The sequence below is a fragment of the Anomaloglossus baeobatrachus genome, chromosome 8, assembly GCF_048569485.1.
Source record: "Anomaloglossus baeobatrachus isolate aAnoBae1 chromosome 8, aAnoBae1.hap1, whole genome shotgun sequence".
Classification (NCBI taxonomy): domain Eukaryota; kingdom Metazoa; phylum Chordata; class Amphibia; order Anura; family Aromobatidae; genus Anomaloglossus; species Anomaloglossus baeobatrachus.
The window spans coordinates 256,180,114-256,207,267 of record NC_134360.1 but is presented as its reverse complement, the minus strand read 5'-3'; the positions used below and the strand labels follow the sequence as shown (position 1 = coordinate 256,207,267).

The 27,154-nt window shown below is 49.5% G+C and overlaps 1 protein-coding gene across 2 annotated transcripts in view; it reads right to left on the bottom strand.

The window, feature by feature from the left end:
• LOC142249547 (uncharacterized) overlaps window positions 1–27,154 on the bottom strand; it is a 96,253-nt gene that overhangs the window by 6,721 nt on the left and 62,378 nt on the right. For both annotated transcript variants that reach the window (XM_075321216.1, XM_075321217.1), the window contains exons 11-18: window positions 22,864–22,920; window positions 20,747–20,797; window positions 17,393–17,446; window positions 16,704–16,754; window positions 14,531–14,584; window positions 11,178–11,216; window positions 9,720–9,791; window positions 9,597–9,632 (exon numbers count right to left, since the gene is read on the bottom strand). In XM_075321216.1, the coding sequence (XP_075177331.1) occupies window positions 9,597–9,632; window positions 9,720–9,791; window positions 11,178–11,216; window positions 14,531–14,584; window positions 16,704–16,754; window positions 17,393–17,446; window positions 20,747–20,797; window positions 22,864–22,920 (414 nt within the window). The remainder of the gene's footprint in view (window positions 1–9,596; window positions 9,633–9,719; window positions 9,792–11,177; window positions 11,217–14,530; window positions 14,585–16,703; window positions 16,755–17,392; window positions 17,447–20,746; window positions 20,798–22,863; window positions 22,921–27,154) is intronic.

The window sequence follows — 27,154 nt, the reverse complement described above, 5'->3', positions numbered from 1 at the left end:
ATCTTCCCTAGGAAGCAGGGCTGTGGAGTCGGAGTCGGAGTCGTGGAGTCAGAGTCGGAGCTCATTTTGGTGGAGTCGGAGTCGGAGTCGGTATAAAATGCACCGACTCCGACTCCTAAAATATATAATAAATTGGGGACAGGAGTGCAATGCAGAATGTGCTGAATATTTTACTAAATAATAACATTTAGTATAATGCTTATATTTAAGTGAAAAATTTATTGTAGTACAATGTGAACATCAGACATTTAATTGTTTTTATGATACAATAATCAAGATATTTGGATAGAACATAAAATATTTATTGGAATACAACTTTAGAACACAAAAAACTAATAAATTGTAAATATGTAAAATATATATATATATATATATATATATATATATATATATATATATATATATATATATATATATATATATATATATATATATATATATATATATATACAGTGTATATACACACACAAGATATATATGTAATCTACTGTATATTACATAGTGTATTACATATTTACAATTTATTACAGTTTTTTGTGTTCTAAAGTTGTATTCCAATAAATATATTTTATGTTCTATCCAAATATCTTGATTATTGTATCATAAAAATTATTAAATGTCTGATGTTCACATACACATATTCATGTACTACAATAAATTTTTCACCTAACTATAAGCAATATATGTAGGAGTCGGAGTCGGAGCCGGAGTCGGAGCCGGAGTCGGAGTCGGTGCAAGAGAATTTGAGGAGTCGGAGTCGGAGTCGGAGTCGAAGGTTTGGCTTACCGACTCCACAGCCCTGCTAGGAAGTCCATGAGGCGCCTCAAGGGGTGTGACTGACCCCGAAGAAGAGATTGTACCCCTGTCTGTAGTGAACGCTGTTTGTCCAGCGGGAGCTTCACTATCGCTGAAAGGGTATGAAACTCCATCCCGAGGTAAGTCAGCGATTGGGTCGGTGTCAAATTTGACTTTGGGAAATTGATGATCCACCCGAACCTCTGGAGAGTCTCCAGAGTGACGGTCAGGCTGTGTTGGCATGCCACCCTGGAGGGTGCTTTGACTAGAAGATCGTCTAAGTAAGGGATCACCGAGTGGCCCTGAGAGTGTACGACCACCACCACTGCTGCCATGACCTTGGTGAAGACCCGTGGGGCTGTCGCCAGGCCGAAAGGCAGTGCCACGAACTGAAGGTGTTCGTCCCCGATGGCGAAACGCAGGAAGCGGTGATGCTCGGGAGCGATTGGCACATGGAGATAAGCATCTTTGATGTCGACTGATGCTAGGAAGTCTCTTTGTGACATCGAGGCGATGACAGAGCGGAGAGATTCCATCCGAAACCTTCTGGTGCTCACATGCTTGTTGAGCAGCTTGAGGTCTAGAACGGGACGGAATGATCCGTCCTGTTTTGGCACCACGAACAAGTTGGAGTAGAATCCGTGACCATGTTCCTGAGGTGGAACGGGAATCACCACTCCTTCTGCCTTCAGAGTGTTTACCGCCTGAAAAAGTGCATCGGCTCGCTCTGGGGGCGGAGATGTTCTGAAGAAACGAGTCGGAGGACGAGAACTGAGCTCTATCCTGTAACCGTGAGACAGAATGTCTCTCACCCATCGGTCTTGGACATGTGGCCACCAGGCGTCGCAAAAGCGGAAGAGCCTGCCACCGACCGAGGATGCGGTTTGTGGAGACCGAAAGTCATGAGGAGGCCGCCTTGGGGGCGGCTCCTCCGGCGGTCTTTTTAGGACGTGACTTAGACCGTCATGCCGAAGAGTTGCTCTGGCCCTTCTGTGACCTGTTGGACGTGGAGGATTGGGACCTGGCTGAGGGCCGAAAGGACCGAAACCTCGATTGAATCTTTCGCTGCTGAGGTCTGTTCGGTTTAGACTGGGGTAAGGACGAGTCCTTTCCCTTGGATTGCTTGATAATTTCGTCCAATTGCTCGCCAAACAAGCGGTCGCCGGAAAATGGCAAACCGGTTAAGAACTTCTTGGAAGCAGAGTCTGCCTTCCATTCGCGTAGCCACATGGCCCTGCGGACTGCCACCGAATTGGCGGATGCTACCGCTGTACGGCTCACCGAGTCGAGGACCGCGTTCATGGCGTAGGATGAAAAAGCCGACGCCTGAGAAGTCAAAGACACGACCTGCGGAGTAGCGGTGCGTGTGACCGCCTTAATCTCAGACAAACAAGCTGAGATAGCTTGGAGCGCCCACACGGCTGCAAATGCTGGAGCAAAAGACGCACCTATGGCTTCATAGATGGATTTCATCAGGAGCTCTATTTGCCTGTCAGTGGCATCTTTGAGCGATGAACCATCTGCCACTGATACCACGGATCTAGCCGCCAGCCTAGAGACTGGAGGATCCACCTTGGGACACTGAGTCCAACCCTTAACTACGTCAGGGGGGAAGGGGTAACGTGTGTCATTAAGGCGCTTAGTAAAGCGCTTGTCCGGATATGCTCTGTGCTTCCGGACAGCATCCCTGAAGTTAGAGTGATCGAAAAAAGCACTCCGTGTACGTTTGGGAAACCTAAACTGGTGTTTCTCCTGTTGTGAAGCTGACTCCTCAACAGGTGGAGTTGGAGGAGGAAGTTCTAGCACCTGGTTAATGGACGCTATAAGGTCATTTACAATGGCGTCTCCTTCAGGTGTATCAAGATTGAGAGCACCGTCCGGATCAGAGCCCTGAGCTGCAACGTCCGCCTCATCCTCCAGAGAGTCCTCATGCTGAGACCCTGAGCAGCGTGATGAAGTGGATGAAGGTCCCCAGCGAGCCCGCTTAGACGGTCTGTGACTGCGGTCCGTGTCGGAGTCCTCCCCGTGGGACCTATGTGTCACCTCAGGAGCAGTTTGCTGCTCTAACCGAGGGGGGCCTGGGGTCAATGATTCAACAGTGCCCGGGGCCTGTGTTACCGATCTGGACTGCAAAGCTTCAAGTATCTTAGCAGACCATTTGTCCATAGCCTGAGCCATGGATTGTGAAAGGGAGTCAGAAAGTTTCTCAGCCAACACTGCAAACTCTGTCCCTGCCACCTGGACAGTAACAGCCGGTGGTTCTACCTGAGCCGAGGGTCCCACCAGTGCCTGAGGCTCCGGCTGAGTGAGTGTCACAGAGGCCGAGCATTGCACACAATGAGGGTAGATGGAACCTGCAGGTAACATAGCCGCACAAGAGGTACAAGTTGCAAAATAAGCCTGTGCCTTGGCACCCTTGCTTTTTGCAGAGGACATGCTGTTATCTCCTCTTAGCAAACAGTGAGGGTATATAGCTAAGCAAATACTGCAGCCGAGCAGAGCAAATGTATACCCAATATGGATATATATATATATATATATATATACACTGCGGCACCCAGGGGGGCCAGCACCTGTAACAGGTGCGGCTTACCGACCGCGCTCAGCGGTTGTGTGTCCACCAGATTCCCTGCCTGGGCCTCCCAGAGTTATGGAGCTCTATCTGAAGTTCTCCTCCGGCAGCAGCGATGATAATAATGGCTGCCAGCGTTCTGTGAGGAGGAGGGAGCCGTGGGCGTGCCTTAAAAAGTGCGGGAATCTGGTGCCCCACAGTGCTCAGTGAGGGGGGAGGAGGATACTAGGTATGCTCCAGCCCTCACCGCTGACGTTCAGTCTAGCGTCCCGCCCTTGCCCCTGACTGGCAGGCCCGGGGGCGGGAATATGCGGTACTAGGCCGCAAAAGCCGGGGACTCGAGTTATAAGCGCGGCCGGCAAACAGGCACGGTCGGCGCGGTAGTCCCGGCGGCCCCAAACACAGCGCAGCTGCTGCAGTGTCCGATCCACAGGCGCTCTATGCTCCGTCCCCAAGGGGACACAGAGTACCTCAAAGAAGCAGGGCCTGTCCCTGATGACATCCAGTCTCCTGTCCGTCAGGTTCCCACAGGGGCTGCGGAGGGAGCCCGGTCCCAGTGCCTGGTGACCGGCTAGGATCCCACTTCTCCCAGAGCCCCTAAGGGATGGGGAAGGAAAACGGCATGTGGCTCCAGCCTTTGTACCCGCAATGGGTACCTCAACCTTAACAGCACCGCCGACCAAAGTGGGGTGAGAAGGGAGCATGCCGGGGGCCCTGTGAGGGGCCCTCTTTTCTTCCATCCGATAAAGTCAGCAGCTGCTGCTGACTAAAATGTGGAGCTTGCGTGAATGTGTGCCTCCTTCAACACAAAGCATAAAACTGATGGGCCCGTGATGCATGGGAGGGTGTATAGCAGAGGGGAGGGGTTACACTTTTTAAAGTGTAATAACTTTGTGTGGCCTCCGGAGGAAGAAGCTATACACCCAATTGTCTGGGTCTCCCAATGGAGCGACAAAGAAATAAAAGAAGACAACACAACCCAAGGACTAGGAACCAGTCCCAGACAGCCTGAAGCACCTACTGAGAGAGGTGCTGTACTGCAGTTTGCAGAATTTTCCTACCCAGATTTGCCTCAGCTGAAACCTGGGTATGGACTCTGTAATGCTTTGAAAACGTATGCAGGCTAGACCAGGTCGCAGCCTTACACACCTGTTCCACTGAAGCCTGATGCCGAATGGCACACGAAGCGCCAACTGTTTGCGTGGAATGAGCCCGCAGCCCACTAGGAATGGGCTTGAGTTGCAAGCGGTAGACTTCCTGGATCGCAGAGCGAATCCAGCGAGCCAGAGTTGCCTTTGAAGCTGCCTGTCTCTTCTTAGGCCCCTCAGGAATGACGAACAAAGAGTCAGTTTTCCTAAAGGGGGCTGTCCTGGGTATGTAATATCTGAGAGCTCTGACGAGGTGTAACGAATGCAGAGACCTTTCCACCCTATGAACTGGGTGTGGACAAAAGGAAGGCAGAACAATGTCCTCGTTCAAATGAAACTGGGTAGGAACCTTTGGAAGAAAATCCGGAAGGGCATTGGACTGGACGTTAAGTTTCCCTGCACCATGAAAAGAAGATTTTCCACGTATGGTGGTAAATGCGGGATGAAGCAGGCTTTCGGGCGCTGATCATGGTGGAGATAACCGCGGGGGAGAATCCCGATCTTGTTAATACCCAGGTCTCAATGGCCATGCAGTCAGCTTCAGGGCTCTGGAGTTCTGATGGGAAATGGGCCCTTGGGTCAGCAAGTCTGGGATGTCTGGAAGGCGCCACGGTACGTCTGCGAGCATTTGTACTAATTCGGCGTACCAGGCGCGCCTGGGCCAGTCCGGTGCTATCAGTATCACCGGGACTCCCTCTGCCTTGATCTTCCTGATTACCCGCGGCAGCAGGGGTAGAGGTGGAAATATGTAAGGCAGGCGGAAGTGGTGCCAGGAGCAGACTAGAGCATCCGCGCCGATGGACTGCGGGTCGCGTGACCTGGCTATGAACGCCGGTACCTTTGCGTTCAACCTTGAGGCCATTAGATCCACGTCTGGTGTGCCCCAGCGAGTGCAGATGTGTAGAAACACTTCTGGGTGGACAGACCATTCTCCGGCGGCCAGGCCTTGGCGACTTAGAAAGTCTGATGCCCAGTTCTCTACCCCCGGTATGTGTACCGCTGATATCACTGACCCAGTCGATTCGGCCCACTGAGGATCTTGTGGGCCTCGAGATAAGGCGCTTTGCTGCGGGTGCCCCCCTGCCGATTGATATAGGCTACAGCTGTCGCATTGTCCGATTGGACTCGAATCTGACGATCCGCTAGCAGCGGGCAGAACGCCCTGAGCGTGCGGATTTCCAGGATGTTTATGGGTAGGTAAGACTCCTGGGGCGTCCAGCGTCCTTGAGCAGTGTGGTGCCGGTACACTGCTCCCCAGCCTAGGAGGCTGGCGTCCATGGTTAGGACCAGCCAGTTCACTGGGAGAAAAGATCTCCCCTTCGATAGGGATGAGGACCGAAGCCACCAGCGGAGTGCATACCTGACTGAAGGCGTCAGGTGAAGATGTTTGTCCAGGGAGAAGGGGCTCTTGTCCCAGGCAGCTAGAAGGGCTAGCTGCAGTGGGCGGAGGTGCAGTTGAGCAAAAGGTACTGCCTCCATAGCCGCCACCATCCTGCCGAGCACCTTCATGCTGAATCGAATGGAGCGAGACGGAGGACGTAGAAGACAGCGTACCGCTTGTTGAAGAGCGATCGCCTTGTCCTGAGGGAGATAGATCAAGCCCCGACGGGTGTACGGGGACATGCCCAGGAAGGTGATGGATCGTGCTGGGACCGGGGATGATTTGTCTAGATTCAGTAGCCACCCTAAGCGGGATAGGGTGTCCACAGTGATCTGTACGCTGGTTGAGCAGTCGCGGAAGGAGGGGGCCTTGATGAGGAGGTCGTCCAAGTAAGGGAGAACGACTACTCCCCTGGCGTGAAAGACGCTCATGGCGGCCGCCATGACTTTGGTGAAGACCCTTGGTGCGGTGGCAAGGCCGAAGGGTAGGGCTACGAATTGAAAACGGGAGTCCTGAACCGCGGAGCGGAGGAACTTTTGGTGATCTGGGGCGATGGGTATGTGCAGGTACGCGTCCTTGATATCTATGGAGGCGAGGAATTCCCCTTCGACCATGGATGCAATAATGGACCTTAGGGACTCCATTCTGAATCTCCGTTCGTGCACATGTTTGTTCAGGTGTCTGAGGTCCAGGATGGGTCGAACTGACCCATCCTTTTTGGGGACTACAAAGAGGTTGGAATAAAAACCCCTGAACTTCTCGTCGTTCGGGACGGGTATTATCACTCCTGCTGTTTGGAGCTAGTGAATTGCTGAGAAAAAGGCCTCGCGTCGTTTTCGAGTCTTTGGGGGGGGTTTGAGAGAAGGAACCGACTCGGGGGTCGGGTCTGAAATTCTATGTGGTAACCGGAAGACAAAAGGTCTCACACCCATTTGTCGTCTGAGGCGGCAGCCCCGATGTGTTGAAAGACCCGCAGTCGACCTCCTACAATGAGTCTGTCTTCCGGGGCGCCGAAGGAGTCATGAGGGGGGAAAACGTCGTGGACGAGTCTCTCTAGTCCTGGACTGTTTCGGTCTAGGCTGCCATGATGAAGTGGGTTTTGGGGAGAGCTGAGAAGGTCAGTCCCTGCGTAGTCCGCGGCTGGTGGCGGGGACAGCACGGGATGTCGACCAACCAAATGAGTTCCGAAAGGAGCGGAACGAGGACTGTGAACGTCTGGTGAAGGACGTCCTGGGCTTCAGCTGGGGGAGGGAGGTACGTTTTCCTCCCGTGGCGTCAGAAATGAGCTTGTCCAGACGTTCGCCAAACAATCGGTCTGGAAAAAAGGGAAGGCCCGTGAGAGACTTCTTGGAGGCAGAGTCCACTCGCCATTGTCGGAGCCAGAGAGCTCCACGGATGGCTATGGTATTTGAGGCGGCAAAAGCTGCGCAGGTAGCAGCGTCCATGGAGGCCTGCATGAGGTACTCCGCCGCAGCGGCAATTTGAGCGGTTACCTCTGTGAAGGTATGAGGGAACTGGGATTTCTCAAGCGAACTGTTAAGGTATTCTGCCCAGACAGAGATCGCCTTTGCGACCTACACAGCGGCAAAGGAGGGCGAGAGGGAGGAACCCGCAGCCTCAAAAGCAGAGCGGGCGAGGTGCTCCACCTGTCTGTCGGGTCCTTGATGGAGGAGCCATCGGGTAAAGACAGGAGCGTTTTTGTGGTAAGGCGGGAGGCCGGGGGGGGGGGGGAATCGACCGAGGGCGGATCGGCCCAGCCCTTAGGGGCAGGTGAGGCAAAAGGGTACCGGGACTCCATGAGTTTACGGTTACCGAAGCGCCTGTCAGGCTTCTCCCTTTGCTTTGTGAGGATATCCTGAAACTCTGGGTGATCAGCGAAAACCTTTTGGGGTTTCCTTGCCCTCTTAAAGGAGACCGCATGGTCAGTGGTAGTGGATGGGGGATCCTCCACATGCAGAGTTTGGTTGATTGCTGCTATAAGGGAGTCTATTGCAGTTTGATCATCTGGGGAGGGTGAAACCAAGGAATCCTCCTGGTACAAACAGCATTCTCCCTCCTCCAGCTCTTCAGAAGCCGTGGAGCGTGTGGGAGAGCCTGGCCTGGGTGCTCCCGAGGGAGAGCCATGGGGGCCATGAGAGAGTGCTGGAGACACCCGGCCATGTGCTCTTTTTCTGATCCCTGCAACCGGTGAAGCATGGGCCCAGATTACCTCAGAAGAATCCTCCATAGGGTTATCCTCAGGCTGCGTTCCGTCCAGGGGCCCAGAAGGGTGTGGAGGACGACATTGCATAGCCAGCACCAGGTTCTGTGACAGTTTTTCCATGGATTGGGACAGAAACTGTGCCCATTCCGGTGGGCTGGGAGCCCTAGGCTCTGGGCTGACTGTTGCGGCGGTGGTGGCGGGGGTCTTCGAGGGCTATAGGGGCACAGGACTCACAGAGAGAAGAGGTGTGTTTACGTGGTAGCTCAGCGTGGCAGGCAGTGCAGGCTGAATAATAGACTATGTGGGCCTTAGCACTCTTAGTGCCCTTAGAATTCTGTATGTTCCCAATAGAAGTATGCCAGGAGGGGGAGCAATGATTAGCAGAGCTACAAGTGAAGCAAGTACCTCACCAGAATCAGCCAATGGCCCTGCGTCCTCAGGAAGGAGTCTCTGTGGAGATCTTCGCGCGTTTTCCGGGGGGTTATCGCAGCCCGCGGGGGGTGGGGCTTAGCGCTAAAAGAGCACCAAGAAGAAGTCTGTGTGCCCCCCTGCTGTCGGTAGTAAAAAACGGCGGGAAGGGAGCTTCTATGACAGTTTTTCTCCCCCTCCCTCCAGTCAGCACACAGCTCGCCACTGTTAGATTATCTCTGCAGGATTCCCTGCAATCAGCAAGGGACTTTCCCCTCCTCCAGCCAGCACACAGCTATGGTGGGAATAAAGACTGTAAATTCAGTAGTCCTGGGAGCCTTCCCTGCACCGTCTTTCTCCCTTTTTCTGGGAAACCAGTCAGGGGGGATCTCACCTTGACACTGCCTCAGTCCATGCTGTGGAATAGCAGAGTCAGCCTGCTGTGTCCGGCCACACAGGTGCAATGTATCAACTCAGAGCCTGCAAAGAGGGGCTGAGGAATTGTGCCTCTGCCCTGGGCTCTGAAAAATCGGTGTCTGTGGGACCCGTCGTCCAGTAAAAGGCAGCCCAGGATCCAGCGTCGCAGGAGGGGGTACGTGGAGGCAGCACTCCGCGTTCCCGCCCGTTGATGGTATTGGGAGATCGGTCCCTAAGGGAAACCGTTGCGCTCAAAAAATAACAAAACCTTGAAAGGATGTGCCTCCTGCAGACACTAAGCTAAAACTGAGGTTGCCTGGCCCGGCCAGGGGGTGTATACTGCAGAGGAGGAGCTATGCTTTTTGCATCTACATAGTGTAATGTGTCATTATATATATATATATATATATATATATATATATATATATATATATATATATATATATATATATATTATATATAAATAAATAATACACATACACACACACACACACACACACACACTAATACACTTGTGGTGTGCCTAAGGCCAAAAAATAAGTGTTAAAATTTGCCTTTTTTAACGAAACCTCAGGAATTTCTCTGTGCACATTACATTGTAGTCATACATGCCATATATTCGGGAAGAAAATAAAAGATTATCATCTCTGTATATACACATTCTATACATACCAGAAAAACATATGAAGGGTCGGGTGGGAGCGATTACTGTAAAAGGAAACATAAAATTTAGACCACGTAATATGGATGAGACGTGATATACGCATTTCACATGCACAGTTGTAGGTACGTTACCTTGCTTCCTATCGCTTTTTGGTGGATAGTGGTTTATCTTGTTGCCTTCAACATGTGTGGGATATAAAGCAGCTGAGAAACAACACAAATGATAAAAGAGGACAATAAATAACAATGCAGTAAGATATTAGTTGAAGGGGCTTCTAAGGATTTTGGAGGGCCGACTCCTGGCCCTCCCTTTATTAGGGCGGCCATATTGCTCTGGTGAGTGGCGTTTCCCCTATACGGTCTTAACCGTGTAATGTACTGTACATTTTGTCCCGGCACAGCAGCTCAGTGCCATTCACTTGCAGGACCAGACACCGTCACAAGACGTAAGGACCCGCGAGCAGCAAACAATGAAGAGGACGCAGGTGCAGCAGCCGGGTGCAGGGGGTCAGATCCCAATAGATCTGGTGCTGGCAGCAGAATTATCATTATGTAACAACTAGCCTTAAAGGGATTGTCTTATAAGCAACATTTCTGGTATATCTGTACGATACACCATATAAGTAACTGATGGATCCAAATCAATATATGGCGCACAAGTGTCAGCCCCCTCCATTCATTGCTATTCTGAATATAGTTGTGCGCATTGGCTATAGATGCGTCATAAACGTCTCTCATACGACAACCCCTGTAACCTCAAACATTTCTGGGCTCTTTAGACCTTAAAGGGAATCTGTCACCAGGTTTTTGCTATCCCATCTGACGTCAGCACAATGTTGGGACACAAACCTTGATTCCAGCAATGTATCACTTGCTGCAGTTTTAATAAAATCCCTGTTCTCTAAATGCTGAGGTCTGTATAACCCAATCCACACCGCTTATTGTCAACTTTCCGTGTGCACTGTGCATAGGCAAAAAGCTGCCAATCAGTGGTGGGGGAGGGCTTATACAGTAATATCGAGTACTACCTAGCAGCAGGTTTACTAGTCCTCTAGTGATAATCTGCTGATAAAAACAGGGATTTTGCTTTTGGACACAACTACATGGACACTGGGACCTATTTGAGAATGAATCTGATATATGTAGAGATCTTTATTGTATTACATCATTTATTTTTACAACTTTTTTCTCCACATATGTGGATGGCGGTGTCCTAGTGGTTGACCTAAGAGGACTATACATAATGTTAATACTGTTTTGCAATATCTTGTAATTCCATGAAACTTTAATAAAAAAAGATTTAACATAAAAACAGGGATTTTATCAAAACTACAGCAAGCAGCCCCGGAAGTGATACAGTGATGGAATCAGATTATGCCGATTCCCTTCAATGTGATATTAGAGATGTTGTCAGGAATCCCATCGGATTGATCGTAGAGAATTAATGTAAAACTTTTACCAAATAGCAGGACTATTATACATGTGATGCCTAAAAAGTTAACTTCTTTAAAATGCAAATATTTTCTGAATCTCATAAACCCGGATGTATAATAATTAGACACAGAAAAATATGTCATCCGCTCAATGCACCTTTTTTCTGTTGATAACCAATTCTTCTTTCTTCTTCATCTAAGGAAAAACAATAATAGAATTTTTATATACCCAAGTCCCAGATTTAGTGCATGGATTTATCAGTAAGTGTTGATACAATATTATTAAAGGGGTTGTCCAGAATTAGGCTACTTTCACACTTGCGTTAATTTCCTTCCGTCACAATTGGCCCTTTTGGAAAACAGCAGAATCCGTTAACGGATTCCGCTGCTTCCCATAGACTTTTATGGAGGACTGATTGTGCCAAAAGTACCTGCGTTGCTTCCGCTGGCCGACACTGCATTGCTTCCGCCGGGCGGAAGGAACGCAGCATGTAACGTTTTTTGAGCGGCGGAATACTCTATTTTTCACTGCGCATGCTCATTTCTTTTTTTTTTAAAGGGAACCTGTCATGAGAAATGTCCCCTAAAACCTCACAGATTCCCCCTCTGCAGCTCCTGGGCTGCATTCTATAAAGGTCCCTGTTATGATTGTGGCCACTTTCTGACCTAAAAAAAGTGTTTATAAAGTTGTACCTTTTTTGCTTCTGATTCTGTAAATCCGTCACGGGGGCGGGCTGCCTGATGGCCGTTAGTCTGCCCGCTGGTCCTGTATGCCGCCCCCATCGCTGATTACAATAATGCTGGACGCCGCCCCCTTCTCCATCCATCGCCGCGCATGCCCAGTGCCCATCTCTCGGGGATGAGCACTGTGCCTAGCGTCACCGCTGGTGACGTGCACGCAGGGTCAAGCGCGCTGCTGCAGACCCCCACGTCACCTCCTTGCCATCGGGGCAAGATGGGAAGGAGGTGACGTGGGGGTCTGCAGCAGCGCGCTTGCGCAGAACGAAGCAGGCCGAGGGGGAAAGCGCGGCCCCGCGATTATGGGCGGTTGCTTAGGAATAAACATCACAGCACCGCCCATAATCTTAACCCTGCGTGCACGTCACCAGCGGTGACGCTAGGCACAGTGCTCATCCCCGAGAGATGGGCACTGGGCATGCGCGGCGATGGATGGAGAAGGGGGCGGCGTCCAGCATTATTGTAATCAGCGATGGGGGCGGCATACAGGACCAGGGGGCAGACTAACGGCCATCAGGCAGCCCGCCCCCGTGACGGATTTACAGAATCAGAAGCAAAAAAGGTACAACTTTATAAACACTTTTTTTAGGTCAGAAAGTGGCCACAATCATAACAGGGACCTTTATAGAATGCAGCCCAGGAGCTGCAGAGGGGGAATCTGTGAGGTTTTAGGGGACATTTCTCATGACAGGTTCCCTTTAAAATCACAGAAACTTTATTTTGTCTCTCGGTGGCCGAACGTTCAGCTGAGCGCCTGGCAGCCGGCATGTGAGAGCTCTCAGCTGAGCGCCCGGCCGCTGGCATGTGAGAGTGATCAACTGAGCGCCCGGCCGCTGGCATGTGAGAGTGATCAGCTGAGCGCCCGGCAGCCGGCATGTAAGAGCTCTCAGCTGAGCGCCCGGCCGTTGGCATGTGAGAGCGATCAGCTGAGCGCCCGGCCGCCGGCATGTGAGAGCGATCAGCTGAGTGCCCGGCCGCCGGCATGTGAGAGCGATCAGCTGAGCGCCCGGCCGCCAGCATGTGAGAGCGATCAGCTGAGCGCCCGGCCGCTTGCATGTGAGAGCGATCAACTGAGCGCCCGGCCGCTGGCATGTGAGAGTGATCAGCTGAGCGCCCGGCCGCCGGCATGTGAGAGCGATCAGCTGAGCGCCCGGCCGCCGGCATGTGAGAGCGATCAGCTGAGCGCCCGGCCGCCAGCATATGAGAGCGATCAGCTGAGCGCCCGGCCGCCGGCATGTGAGAGCGATCAGCTGAGCGCCCGGCCGCCGGCATGTGAGAGCGATCAGCTGAGCGCCCGGCCGCCGGCATGTGAGAGCGATCAGCTGAGCGCCCGGCCGCCGGCATGTGAGAACGATCAGCTGAGTGCCCGGCCGCCGGCATGTGAGAGCGATCAGCTGAGCGCCCGGCCGCCGGCATGTGAGAGCGATCAGCTGAGCGCCCGGCCGCCGGCATGTGAGAGCGATCAGCTGAGTGCCCGGCCGCCGGCATGTGAGAGCGATCAGCTGAGTGCCCGGCCGCCGGCATGTGAGAGCGATCAGCTGAGTGCCCGGCCGCCGGCATGTGAGAGCGATCAGCTGAGTGCCCGGCCGCCGGCATGTGAGAGCGATCAGCTGAGCGCCCGGCCGCCAGCATGTGAGAGCAATCAGCTGAGCGCCCGGCCGCCGGCATGTGATAGCTCTCAGCTGAGCGCCCGGCCGCTGGGTGATCAGCTGATCGTTCACAATAGTCTGCTGCCGGTAAAACTTTATAAAAAAAAAAAAAAAGGAACTGTGAGATACAGCTCATCAGAGAAATCTGCCTCTGTCTCCTCCTGATCGTTCATACTCACAATTCTTAAGTCACAAGTAAAGTCTGTCTTCAGTGAATGCAAATTTTCCCCATTACCTAAATATAAGATGACAGTCAGTGCTCATAAAGTTCTATGGAGAACTGCAACTCAGGAGAGCTGGCAGCAGAATGCAGATTCCAGCTCCTCCTTACTCCATAGACCTTTAAAAGCAGCAACTATCAGCTCCTATTTCAGTAATGTGAACATCTGCCTTCACTGAATGCAGATTTTACCCTGAAGACTCCAAAGTGAAAAAGCAGCAGCTTTGTTTGATAAGATGTATTGCAGAGTGTCTTATTTTCATTAGTAGTATCGATGAATTAAAATAATACTTATGTTATGTTATGTTATGTTATAAGGATTTCTTCCTAATGACAGGTTTCCTTTTTTTCTTCTCAGTGAAGCCATTTAATTGCAACAACAATTACTATCTCTAGACAGGTATGGTCATGTTTTTAAAAGAAAGTAGCGGTTTTTATTTTCTGTAATCTGAACAACCCCTTTAAGGTAATTTGTCAGCAGGTTTTGGCTATGTAATATGAACACAGGATGCTGTAAGGGTTAACACACAATTCAACCATGTGTCTCTTATCAAGGGTCTATCAAGGGTTGTGGCGGGGTTTACTTGCAAATGTTTGTTTTAGAACCAATAGCTTATCATTGATGTTACTAGCTGGCAGGGGCACTCATCCATATCTGCATCCTTTTAAGATTAGCAGCTCACTGTCTATAGACATAGTATACAGAGAGCCTGGTGTGGGCGGGGGCAGCTTTCTCAGCTCTGTTGCATTGCTAAATCTAAAAATTTTGTCAGAATGGCTGCACTCAGTAATCTAAGTGATACATTGTTGGATTCAGGGTCTCTGCCTACATCATGCTGCTCTCAGATGAGGCAGCAAAAACCTGCTGACACATTCACTTTAATCTTTAAAGAACTCACATACCATCAGAAAAAGAGACACTTGCTTTTGAAGGGGGTTGTGGTGTCTTTGTCGTCTCTGCGGAAAAATTGAGAAGTCAAAACAAGAATATATCAGCAATAATGTAAAGGATAAGACCACGTGGTTCTGTCAATATATAAAAATGTCACAGCAAAATAAAAAAAATAAAAAAATCTGATTCATCCTGGATATTATTGCTTCATTTCTTTATCACCTGGAGGATAGGGGCAAGTGAGAAACGTGGGCAATGGACATTAGATTGGGCTTCCCTGATTATTGGCCAATAGGTATAGCATCAGCAACATGAGGATGTCTCAAAAGGAAAAAATCAGGTATAATAATCCCCCTCCCCCAAGGAAAAAAATGTGTGTATATTATATATAACAACAACAACGACAGTATACCCAAAGAGTACACCCCTCACATTTATGTAAATATTTTATACAACACTGAAGATCTGACCCTGTGATACAATGTACGGTGTCAGTGCGCAGCTTGTATACAATGTACAGTGTCAGTGCGCAGCTTGTATACAATGTACGGTGTCAGTGCGCAGCTTGTATACAATGTACGGTGTCAGTGCGCAGCTTGTATACAATGTACGGTGTCAGTGCGCAGCTTGTATACAATGTACGGTGTCAGTGCGCAGCTTGTATAACAAGGTCAATTTTGTGTCCTCTAAACTCAACACACGGCCGTTAATGTCTAAACCTCTGACAACAAAAGTGAGTACACCCCTAAGTGAAAACGGCCAAATTGTACCCAAACTGTCAATATTTTGGCCACCATTAATTTCAAGCACTAGCTTTAACTCTCTTGGGCCTGGAGTTCACTAGAGCTTCACAGGAGCCGCTGGATCCTCTTCCATCCTCCATGATATCACGGAGCTGGTGGATGTTCGAGACCTTGTGCTCGTCCTCCTTCCATATCAGAAGGCCCCACAGATGCGCCATAGGGTTTAGGTCTGGAGACACTTGGCCGGTCCAGCACCTTTACCCTCACTTTGTTTGGTAAGGCAGTGGTCGTCTTGGAAGTGTTTGGAGTCATTATGTTGGAATACAAATGGAGGGGATTCATGCTCTGCTTCTGTATGTCACAGGATATGTTGGTATTCATGGTTTCCTCAATGATCTGTAGCCCCCTACAGCCGGCAGCACTCATGCAGCCCCAAACCATGACACTCCCACCACCATGCCTGACTGTAGGCAGGACACACTTGTCTTTGTAGTCCTCAACAGATTGCCTTCACATACGCTTCATACCATAGGAACCAAATAAGTTTATCTTGGTCTTTTTAGACCACAGGATGGTTCCAGTAATCCATGTCCTCAGTCTGTTTGTCTTCAGCAAACGGTTTATATATAAACACGTGTGTATGTATATACACATACATACATACATACATACATACCACACATGCATATATACATACATGCACTAGTTATTTTCTTTTACATATGGAGAGTAAACAAACATTTAACATGTCACCAATTTTCTGAGTAAATATATTTCTAAAGGTGCTGGTGGCATGAATTTCTCAATTCATCCACTCAATACAGGAAAAAAACAAGCCACAGCATATTCCTAAGTTTAGACCATTCTGGCTAACCATTTGCACATGACTTATTCCTTCCAAAGATCTTACAGAGCTAGAGGACATCCATTATTGTGGAGGAAGGGGATTCAGGCTTCTAAATAGGAAAGGGTTCTTTACAGTTAGAGCAGACTGTGGAATGCGACCACAAGAGGTAGTAATGGCAGGCACTATCAGTAGTTAAAAAGGGGCTGGATTATTTTCTCCTACTAAATGGTATTGTGCATTATAAAGCTAGAGAAAGATCAGATTTAATTGACTGATGAAGGGTTAAACTTGCTGGATCTGGGTCTCATGTAACCACCTCAATAAAAGAAGTTACTTGGAGCAGTTTCTCCACCACGTCCAGCTCCTTACAGGGATGAAGCAGTGCCTCATCCGCCATACACTGCTGGGATGGCTGCAGACAGTGGTCACAGCTTCGGCTTTTCCTCCCCACAGTGTATACAGGAGTGCCCACCCCACGCTGACCATCTCCAATATACGGAAATAATAGAATTCTTACTATGGGAAACCAATAACAGCCGACTTAGCTAGACAAAATACTTCTATCGCAGTGAACACATTGACTTTTCCAAGTACCTTTTGGCTTTGGCTGATAGCGCTGATAGACGATGGACTCTTTTCCAAAATCTGTGCAATACATATAAAATAAAGGATTCTGTGTAGATCAATGCATTACGGAGTAACAACTAAGATAATTAACGTATAATATAACAGCATAAAAGACTTACCATTACCTTTTTTTTGCATTCTATCCTCTCAAACACCATGCAGAAAGTACTGCTTTAACTACCTCGCTCCTTTACAAGCTGCTTTGAACTGCTGCTCTAGCAGGAATCTGTGTTTAAACACTATTATCTACACGAATTGTTGAAATTGCAAGTTTGTTGGATACATTTCAACAACAAAGTTTAATTTTAGCCAAATGAAGCCCCATGAATATCTGGACGAATTTGGATTTTTTGTCTGACAAGTGCAAAATTGTTCTAACAAAGATCTCATCTTTGATCTTTCTATATTAATTGTAACTTCTCTCAATTGTTATTAAGGGAGTTCTGTCACCATTATATTTATTCTTGGAAAAAAAATAAAAATTATTTTGCATTTTTTTCCCCAATTCACTAATAAAAATAATACAGGTATTTAATTTTTATAATAAGGCAGCGCGGTGGATCAGTGGTTGGCGCTGCTGTGTTGCAGAACGGGGGGGGGGGGGGAGGGTTCTGGAGGAGACTTAAAGTTAGAAGGAAAAAGAGAACCTCGCATACCATCAGGGAGAGCGACACGAGCTTTCGGCAGGCCAGGCTGTAGCTTTGTAGTCTCTGCAGACAAATGGACAATTCAAAATGGAAGAATGTAGATAAAGAAAACCAACACAAAACAAAAAGCATTAGAAGAAACAAAACTGACAAGATCACACCTAAAAATTAACAAACAATATACAAAAATAGGATATTTTAACTTTTTTTTTCCCCAGCACCTTGAGGATAGAGTTGAGACAATGAAGTGCACTGGAGATGCTAGGCTGTGCCCACGATCAGGGTTTTGGATGCAAGGTATTTTTGCTGCATCCAAACCGCTGCATTGTGCAGTACAAGCACAGCGGATAGATTTCTAGAAATCTCAGGCTCACTGTGCGTTTACGACCCACAGCGAAACATGGCCTATGGTGCGGCTTTCCAAGCTGCAGCATGTCAATTCTTTGCTGTGGAGTTGCGTGCACCCTCCATAGGGAGAACGCAAGCGAGAGACCGTAGCGTCCCGAACCCTGATTGTGGGCACAGGCAGCTGCGGGCTCCTGCGGAGGAGACTCGTGGACCCGGGTCCTGAACATGGGCACCTACCCTTAGATTGCTTTATATAACAGAGTAAGACACGTGAAGGTTGCGCCGACGCTTCTTGACGAGAAGGAATTGGACAAGGTGCTTCTAAACATCTGTCGAGAAGTCAGGGAATATTGTGCTTACCTCCATGGGGAGGTCTGGAGCTTTTTTTGCAGCAAAAGAATGAAGTCTGGTCCCTGTGAGCCCGATCCTCTCATTAAGAGAAGCTAATGCAGAAGTCACAGGGCTGCTTCCGTGTATACATCGTAGGTGGTAGGCTCACTACCGGCCGGTGTGCCTCCTGTGCTGCGTCCTCATCAGTTCCTCTTCCGTTGCAGTTTGCGCCAAATGTGGTGCGACAAGGCACAATCTTAGGAGGCCTGGGAATATACTATTCGCCCTCCTCCAGCCGGTCATCTACATCACTGATCCATGCTGACATAGTGCGGACAACTCAAGTGAAGCGCTCCATCCTGGCCGCCAACTGCAGGGCTTTGCCTCTTGCTGGAGTGTTAGGGGACGCCATAATTTAAGGGCCTCTAAAGTTACCCCTTTGGCCTTCTTCTGATGTGTCGTGGCTGCTCCTTCATTTGTGAGTGGCCGCATGAGTTTGAACAGGATCTCTGCAGATGGATAGGAGTTTCTGCTGGAACCGGCGGATGTTACAGCGGGGCCTCTCGGAAGTGCGCACATTCACACCACCCGCTTGGACATACCCAAAGGACGTGATATAGCCCTGAACTTAAGATAATCCCAATCACAAGAATCAGTAAAAAGGCGAGACCTGAATCCAGCATCAAGGAACCAGGATCTAAGCCATACTGGTCGTCTGACGGGGCTGGGGAGAGCCAATGCTTTGTTGGGTAGGTAGATCGAATCTACTTTCTACCTGAACGTTACTGGCTTTGTTTGAGAACAGAAAGAGGCAAGAATTTGGTCTTTTGGAGTTCCTGAAGAAAGAGGACCTTGAAGTTGCTCCAGCGAAAACTTGAGGCTTTGGGTTGTACAAGATGCAGCTACGCTGTATGGAGGGAATATTCCTAGAGCGGAGAAGTCTTCAAGTACTTGGGACCCACAATCTCTACCCCCGGTCTCACAAAACGGGGGAGGACAACTAGGTGTGGTGACTTCAACCAGCGATCTGCAGCAGGACAGTTCTAAGGGGGCAGGAGAGTACTGGGGAGGAGAACTGGGGGCAGGAGAGTACTGGGAAGGAGAACCGGGGGCAGGAGAGTACTGGGAAGGAGAACCGGGGGCAGGAGAGTACTGGGAAGGGGAACTGGGGGCAGGAGAGTACTGGGGAGGAGAACCGGGGGCAGGAGAGTACTGTGAAGGGGAACTGGGGGCAGGAGAGTACTGGGGACGAGAACCGGGGGCAGGAGAGTACTGGGAAGGAGAACCGGGGGCAGGAGAGTACTGGGGACGAGAACCGGGGGCAGGAGAGTACTGGGAAGGAGAACCGGGGGCAGGAGAGTACTGGGAAGGAGAACCGGGGGCAGGAGAGTACTGGGAAGGAGAACCGGGGGCAGGAGAGTACTGGGAAGGAGAACCTGGGGCAGGAGAGTACTGGGAAGGGGAACCGGGGGCAGGAGAGTACTGGGAAGGGGAACTGGGGGCAGGAGAGTACTGGGGAGGAGAACCGGGGGCAGGAGAGTACTGGGAAGGAGAACCGGGGGCAGGAGAGTACTGGGAAGGAGAACCGGGGGCAGGAGAGTACTGTGAAGGGGAACTGGGGGCAGGAGAGTACTGGGGACGAGAACCGGGGGCAGGAGAGTACTGGGGACGAGAACCGGGGGCAGGAGAGTACTGGGGACGAGAACCGGGGGCAGGAGAGTACTGGGGACGAGAACCGGGGGCAGGAGAGTACTGGGGACGAGAACCGGGGGCAGGAGAGTACTGTGAAGGGGAACCGGGGGCAGGAGAGTACTGGGGACGAGAACCGGGGGCAGGAGAGTACTGGGGACGAGAACCGGGGGCAGGAGAGTAATGGGGACGAGAACCGGGGGCAGGAGAGTACTGGGGAAGGAGAACCGGGGGCAGGAGAGTACTGGGGAAGGAGAACCGGGGGCAGGAGAGTACTGAGGACGGAGAACCGGGGGCAGGAGAGTACTGAGGACGGAGAACCGGGGGCAGGAGAGTACTGGGGAAGGAGAACCGGGGGCAGGAGAGTACTGGGGAAGGAGAACCGGGGGCAGGAGAGTACTGGGGAAGGAGAACCGGGGGCAGGAGAGTACTGGGGAAGGAGAACCGGGGGCAGGAGAGTACTGGGGAAGGAGAACCGGGGGCAGGAGAGTACTGGGGAAGGAGAACCGGGGGCAGGAGAGTACTGGGGAAGGAGAACCGGGGGCAGGAGAGTACTGGGGAAGGAGAACCGGGGGCAGGAGAGTACTGGGGAAGGAGAACCGGGGGCAGGAGAGTACTGGGAAGGAGAACCGGGGGCAGGAGAGTACTGGGAAGGAGAACCGGGGGCAGGAGAGTACTGGGAAGGAGAACCGGTTGCAGGAGAGTACTGGGGAGGAGAACTGGGGGGGAGGATTTGCTTTTCATTACCCGCTACCAATTTATATTCAGTCCCTATGAGAGGCAGGAAAGTCCATTTATCAGGACCGCTGTACAGTTCCATTAAAACATAAAATTTACTCTGGCACCTAATTGTGTGCCGCCTCACAACATACCCCACATTGACAAACACCGTGTATGGAGATGCTACAATCAGAGCGCCGGGAAGAACAAAACAACAAGCAGAGGAGCCGCGAGATGTACCGCACTTCTATTACACACAAAGGACTTCTCCAGTACCTTTTGGTAGAAATTGATAGCTCTGATGGTGGACGGACTCTTCTTTGCGATCTGTGAAATATATATTGTTGAGGGTAAGAATTGAGTAACCTGAAATACTTAATTCAGCCATTTCCCAGACCCAGATATATAGTTTAGTTGATGTAGATTAACATACATATTTATGAATGCTTTTGATTCCTACTAACACACATAATATATATATATATATATATATATATATATATTATAATATATAGGAAAATCATTGAATATTATATATATATATATATATATATATATATATATATATATATATATATATATATATATATATATATATATATATATATATATATATATATATATATATATATATATTCAATGATTTTCCTCAATACAATATGTAAGCACATGTAACTCAAACATGGCACCTATATCGTGGACAACGCCTAAGGTGATAAGGAGATTGAAAACACCCAAAGTTTGGCACAACCAATCCAGTAGAGACGATGCAAGTTGCTGCACACCCTGAGCCCGATCTGCGATATATGATTGCACTATATTGTTTACATCCTTTTCTTCCCTAGAACTATAAAAGTTTTGTAAACAATAAACCAGCAGAATTTCTTTGGCGTCAGTCATGAAAGGAAGCTCATAACCGATTCAAGTCTTATTTCTTCCCACCCGTGCACACGCCATTATAATCTGGAAAGAGCAGTCAGACCTCGAGAGACCCCTAGTGTCTCCCCTCAACAACATAAGGATTGTGTGTAGGTCACTAGAACGGATTAACACCTACAAGGATGCACAGATGATAAAACAGCAGAAAGATGCAATCGGATATCTCTGCGACCCCCATACACATTAGAATGACATTGGTGAAGTGGGAGATTTGCCATTGTTCATTTTAGCCATCAGATAAGGCCCCGTCATCAGTGTTGCGGATGTACGGTATGTAAAGCGCTGTGGAATTTATGGCGCTATATAAGTAAATAAGTTATTACCATCGTTGTCTGGAAAGCTGCTTGTTATTGGAATTTCTCACTCAGCTATTCAAATAAGATTGGCCTCATTTATGCGGGGCCTAACAGTTTAGTGTTATATAATTATATTATATTAATATTATATATACTGTTCTTTTTAGGACCTCTGAGGACAAGTAAACAACTATGTAAATTCTGTTCCCCTTTCCATTGTTATTTATTATACAAGTTATTTTTATTTACATCGGACATATGTTGGGTTTTTTTCTCCATAGGAGTGGGGGCTAGAAGCAGCAATTCAGACGGACCATGTTTATTTTGCTTTACATTTTTGCTATTTTTGTATTTTATTTTGCACATTGTCATAAAAGCCCTTTGTGAGGCGGAACAACATTTAAATAACCTTAATTTTTATTATGTGGATTTCCCAGTAAGTGGCATATTAGCCCCAGGTAAAGGACAAATTCAGCCTCCTGCTTGATTTGGGCCCATCAGGACCCAGCAGCTCCTGTTCCCACCCTGCGATCAGGATTGCTGGCTCCGCAGGAGACAACACTGTTAACGCTCCCTGTACTGTATACACAATGCTTGTGCAGCAGTGTTTATACAGCGATCAGGAAGGCAGAGATGGCAATAAGCTGTATCTGTCTTCTATATGACAGATGGCTCCTCGCTCCTGACTCTGCAATGACATTGCACGGCAATATGTAGACTGCAAAGACGGCCGGAGATCTGACAGTAGCTAAAGGGCTTTTCCCAGAAACCTACAAAGAAGTCACACGAGCTTTATATGGGTTCAAATAACCAATATTGATTTGCTTGTGTATCCAATCTCCTGCTATTTTGTGGGATTGTGATACCATGAAACACAAAACTAACATTACACAGTGAATCACTGGCCGCAGCGTTGACTCCTCTGCTTCTAATGTCACAGGTTGGGCAAATCTGTCACCAATACAGAGTTGTAAAAATTGACTGGGGGGAGGAATTAGGACAGTAAGCGCCCAAATGCAATTGATTTCTCAAGTCTACAAAACATTTTATAATGTATGCAACCCCCCACCCCCCCCCTCCGAATGCAATAAACTGGTGCAAAGTAGGAAAAAAAACAAAAACACGTGCAAGACACACGTCTATCATCCATGGCCGTACCTGAGCTCCGCCAGCTGCCCCTCTGCTCCTTATAGTGGGATGATTGGTATAACTGATCTAAAGAACAAAAGATTAATGTGTGTATATTTATTTCAGAGAGGGATATAGTATATATGCGAGAGATACATAACATTCGGTGTGACATTCCACTCAATTCTTCTAGGTACTTGCACAGTTTTGCAGGGAGGTTGTTCCAAACATCTTGGAGAGTCCTAACCACCGATCTTCTGTGGATGAAGCCCGCACGAGTCCTTCTGTCTCTTCATGTAACCCCCTTACAGATCATATAGGTTACACTATGGAAGCCCACAAAAAAAGAAAGACTGGAGGAACATATTAACGCGCCTGTTCCGGATTCAGCATCCGACCGACGGTCTCTGTCGTGTCTTTCTGTGCATTTTGCAGAGGTCCACAAAGGGAGTCTCACATCTTTAAAAGTGAAAAGGTAGAGAGTGCGTACGCCCCCTAGAGGTGGAAATTAGCAGCCTGCGCCTCTCAATAGAGAAGCCTCCTGGATTGTGGAGCTAAATGCACAATTTCCTGAGGGTCTAAATTTTCAGCGTGATTTAACATATTTCTATTAATTTAAAAAAAGATAAAATAGCACTTTACACGGGTTTAAGTCTGTGTTTTCGGTCTTGGAGGTAAAGAAAATAGGAAAATCAGAATAATTACACAATTTTATGAGTAGGTTAATACATCACAGATTGTCAAAAACAGGTAAATTTACACTTTTCGATGATAAATCTATGATGATGTAGGGTTTTGGCAGTAGAACTGTGGGGTAAAATAACAATGAATAGATGTACAAGATGTAGGATGTAATTCATGTATTCTGCATCAGTGCCAACCAATCCACATAGGGAAATATGGTATACAATTTCCCTAATTATAAGACACACTTTTCCTCCCAGAAACTTGGGAGGAAAAAATAGGTGCATATTTTAAGCTAAATATACCGGGGAATGGTGGAGAGGGGTCACATGAGGCAGGGGTGATAATGCGGGCTGTGCGCTGCTCTGTAGGCGACGCTGCGGGCTGTGCGCTGCTCTGTAGGAGACGCTGCGGGCTGTGCGCTGCTCGGTAGGTGACGCTGCGGGCTGTGCGCTGCTCTGCAGGCGACGCTGCGGGCTGTGCGCTGCTCTGCAGGCGACGCTGCGGGCTGTGCGCTGCTCTGCAGGCGACGCTGCGGGCTGTGCGCTGCTCTGCAGGCGACGCTGCGGGCTGTGCGCTGCTCTGCAGGCGACGCTGCGGGCTGTGCGCTGCTCTGCAGGCGACGCTGCGGGCTGTGCGCTGCTCTGCAGGCGACGCTGCGGGCTGTGCGCTGCTCTGCAGGCGACGCTGCGGGCTGTGCGCTGCTCTGTAGGCGACGCTGCGGGCTGTGCGCTGCTCTGTAGGCGACGCTGCGGGCTGTGCGCTGCTCTGTAGGCGACGCTGCGGGCTGTGCGCTGCTCTGTAGGCGACGCTGAGGGCTGTGCGCTGCTCTGTAGGCGACGCTGAGGGCTGTGCGCTGCTCTGTAGGCGACGCTGAGGGCTGTGCGCTGCTCTGTAGGCGACGCTGAGGGCTGTGCGCTGCTCTGTAGGCGACGCTGAGGGCTGTGCGCTGCTCTGTAGGCGACGCTGAGGGCTGTGCGCTGCTCTGTAGGCGACGCTGAGGGCTGTGCGCTGCTCTGTAGGCGACGCTGAGGGCTGTGCGCTGCTCTGTAGGCGACGCTGAGGGCTGTGCGCTGCTCGGTAGGCGACGCTGCGGGCTGTGCGCTGCTCGGTAGGCGACGCTGCGGGCTGTGCGCTGCTCGGTAGGCGACGCTGCGGGCTGTGCGCTGCTCGGTAGGCGACGCTGCGGGCTGTGCGCTGCTCGGTAGGCGACGCTGCGGGCTGTGCGCTGCTCGGTAGGCGACGCTGCGGGCTGTGCGCTGCTCGGTAGGCGACGCTGCGGGCTGTGCGCTGCTCGGTAGGAGACGCTGCGGGCTGTGCGCTGCTCTGTAGGCGACGCTGCGGGTTGTGCGCTGCTCTGTAGGCGATGATGATGCTTATGTCAGTTGTGCTTGTTGTGGACAGTAAGCCATCCTGAAAATATCGGTGGTGCGGGCTTCAAATAATGTCGCCCAGAGTTGGCGCGTGCGCAGATTGAGCTCTTGGCTGAAGATCTCATCTGTGCACGCGCCACGTCTGGCCCATTGATCTCCCATCAGCGGACTTCAGAAAAACGGTGCCCAGAAGTGGCGCGTGCGCAGAGGAAATCTCGGATTGTCATTGCGCAAATAGCACAATCTGCGCATGCGCTGACTCTGGGTGCCATTTCTTTGAAGCCCGCCCGTTTCTGGGTGCTCCTGTCTCACAACGACTGCAGCAAGCAACTGAGACACCCACCGCACTGCCTGCTGTATCGCCCTAATCCACCACTGCCAGTCTCCTGTGATCTTGCTCCACCATCGCTGTCGCATCCCTTCCCCCCCCCAAACAGTAAGACACCACCGGATTATAAGACAGACCACATTTTTTTTTCTCTAAATTTAGGCTGCGTCTTATAAAATGAAAAATATAGTATATGTTTTCTGTTTTTGTTGACCTCAATATTGGAGATAAAAAGTTTTTTTGCTGCCTATGAAAGTTTATTATTATACCGTCTGTTCTTTAAGTGAGTGAGGGGGAGGGGAGATTCCTTGCTGTGAAATATATTGAATGGATTGTCACTCATTAGATGTTCTGTTTCCAGTAACTTTTGGCTATGTCTATGTTATCTCAGTATTGCCTAGAAGTAAGGACTTTGTCTGAAATGCGTAAGGCGGGGCTGGAGGCCGGAACACGGACTTTTATATGGGATTTTAATGAATAAATAAAAAATATGTCATTTTAGAGGAACAGAATGCTGGATTGTCTAGCTTTTCCTTTGCACTCACACACAGGAGATCTGTGGTTAGTTCTCAAAGATGTTTGGAACAACTTCCTGCCGAGTATCTTCAAAAACCGCTCGTAAGTGTATCCAGAAGAAATGAAGGAGGGAAAGGGCAGTCACACGAAATATGGAGGCGATTTAGACTTCTCTGTTGTTCAATCACTTTTTACTTTAGTTAATTGATAAATATGAACACTTCTATTTTATAAGCTACTAAACACATCTATTATTTAAAGCAATGTAACAAAGCATTTTTTTCCCCACACTTGCTACAACCTTTGCACAGTTCTAATTATAATATATGTGTATAATCTGTAAAAACATCAATCCTCGATGCAACAAACTGGTTGTGTCCGAAGGGGCGGGAGGTGTTGGACAAGGTGGAACTTACAAGGATGACGTAAAGGACACTTTTCCTGTATCCAACCACTTGAAAATCACTGTAAGGAGCATTTAGGAGGCTAGCGATTGGAACCATCTACAAAAAGATGTTGACTAAATAAAAGGGCTGACACCCGCCATGTATGGGACGGGTTCAGCTCTTAAGCCCGCTCCATGCACTCGTAACAGACATATACATTGGCGGCATGCTGGTTCAGTGGTTACCACTGTAGGAAGGGTGGCTCAGGGGTTAGCACTGTAGAAAGGGTGGCTCAGGGGTTAGCACTGTAGTAAGGGTGGCTCAGGGGTTAGCACTGTAGAAAGGGTGGCTCAGGGGTTAGCACTGTAGAAAGGGTGGCTCAGGGGTTAGCACTGTAGGAAGGGTGGCTCAGGGGTTAGCACTGTAGGAAGGGTGGCTCAGGGGTTAGCACTGTAGAAAGGGTGGCTCAGGGGTTAGCACTGTAGAAAGGGTGGCTCAGAGGTTAGCACTGTAGGAAGGGTGGCTCAGGGGTTAGCACTGTAGAAAGGGTGGCTCAGGGGTTAGCACTGTAGAAAGGGTGGCTCAGGGGGTTAGCACTGTAGAAAGGGTGGCTCAGGGGGATAGCACTGTAGGAAGGGTGGCTCAGTGGATAGCACTGTAGGAAGGGTGGCTCAGGGGTTAGCACTGTAGGAAGGGTGGCTCAGGGGTTAGCACTGTAGGAAGGGTGGCTCAGTAGTTAGCACTGTAGAAAGGGTAGCTCAGTGGTTAGCACTGTAGAAAGGGTGGCTCAGGGGTTAGCACTGTAGAAAGGGTGGCTCAGTGGTTAGCACTGTAGGAAGGGTGGCTCAGTGGATAGCACTGTAGGAAGGGTGGCTCAGTGGATAGCACTGTAGGAAGGGTGGCTCAGTGGATAGCACTGTAGGAAGGGTGGCTCAGGGGTTAGCACTGTAGGAAGGGTGGCTCAGGGGTTAGCACTGTAAAGGGTGGCTCAGTGGTTAGCACTGTAGAAAGGGTGGCTCAGGGGTTAGCACTGT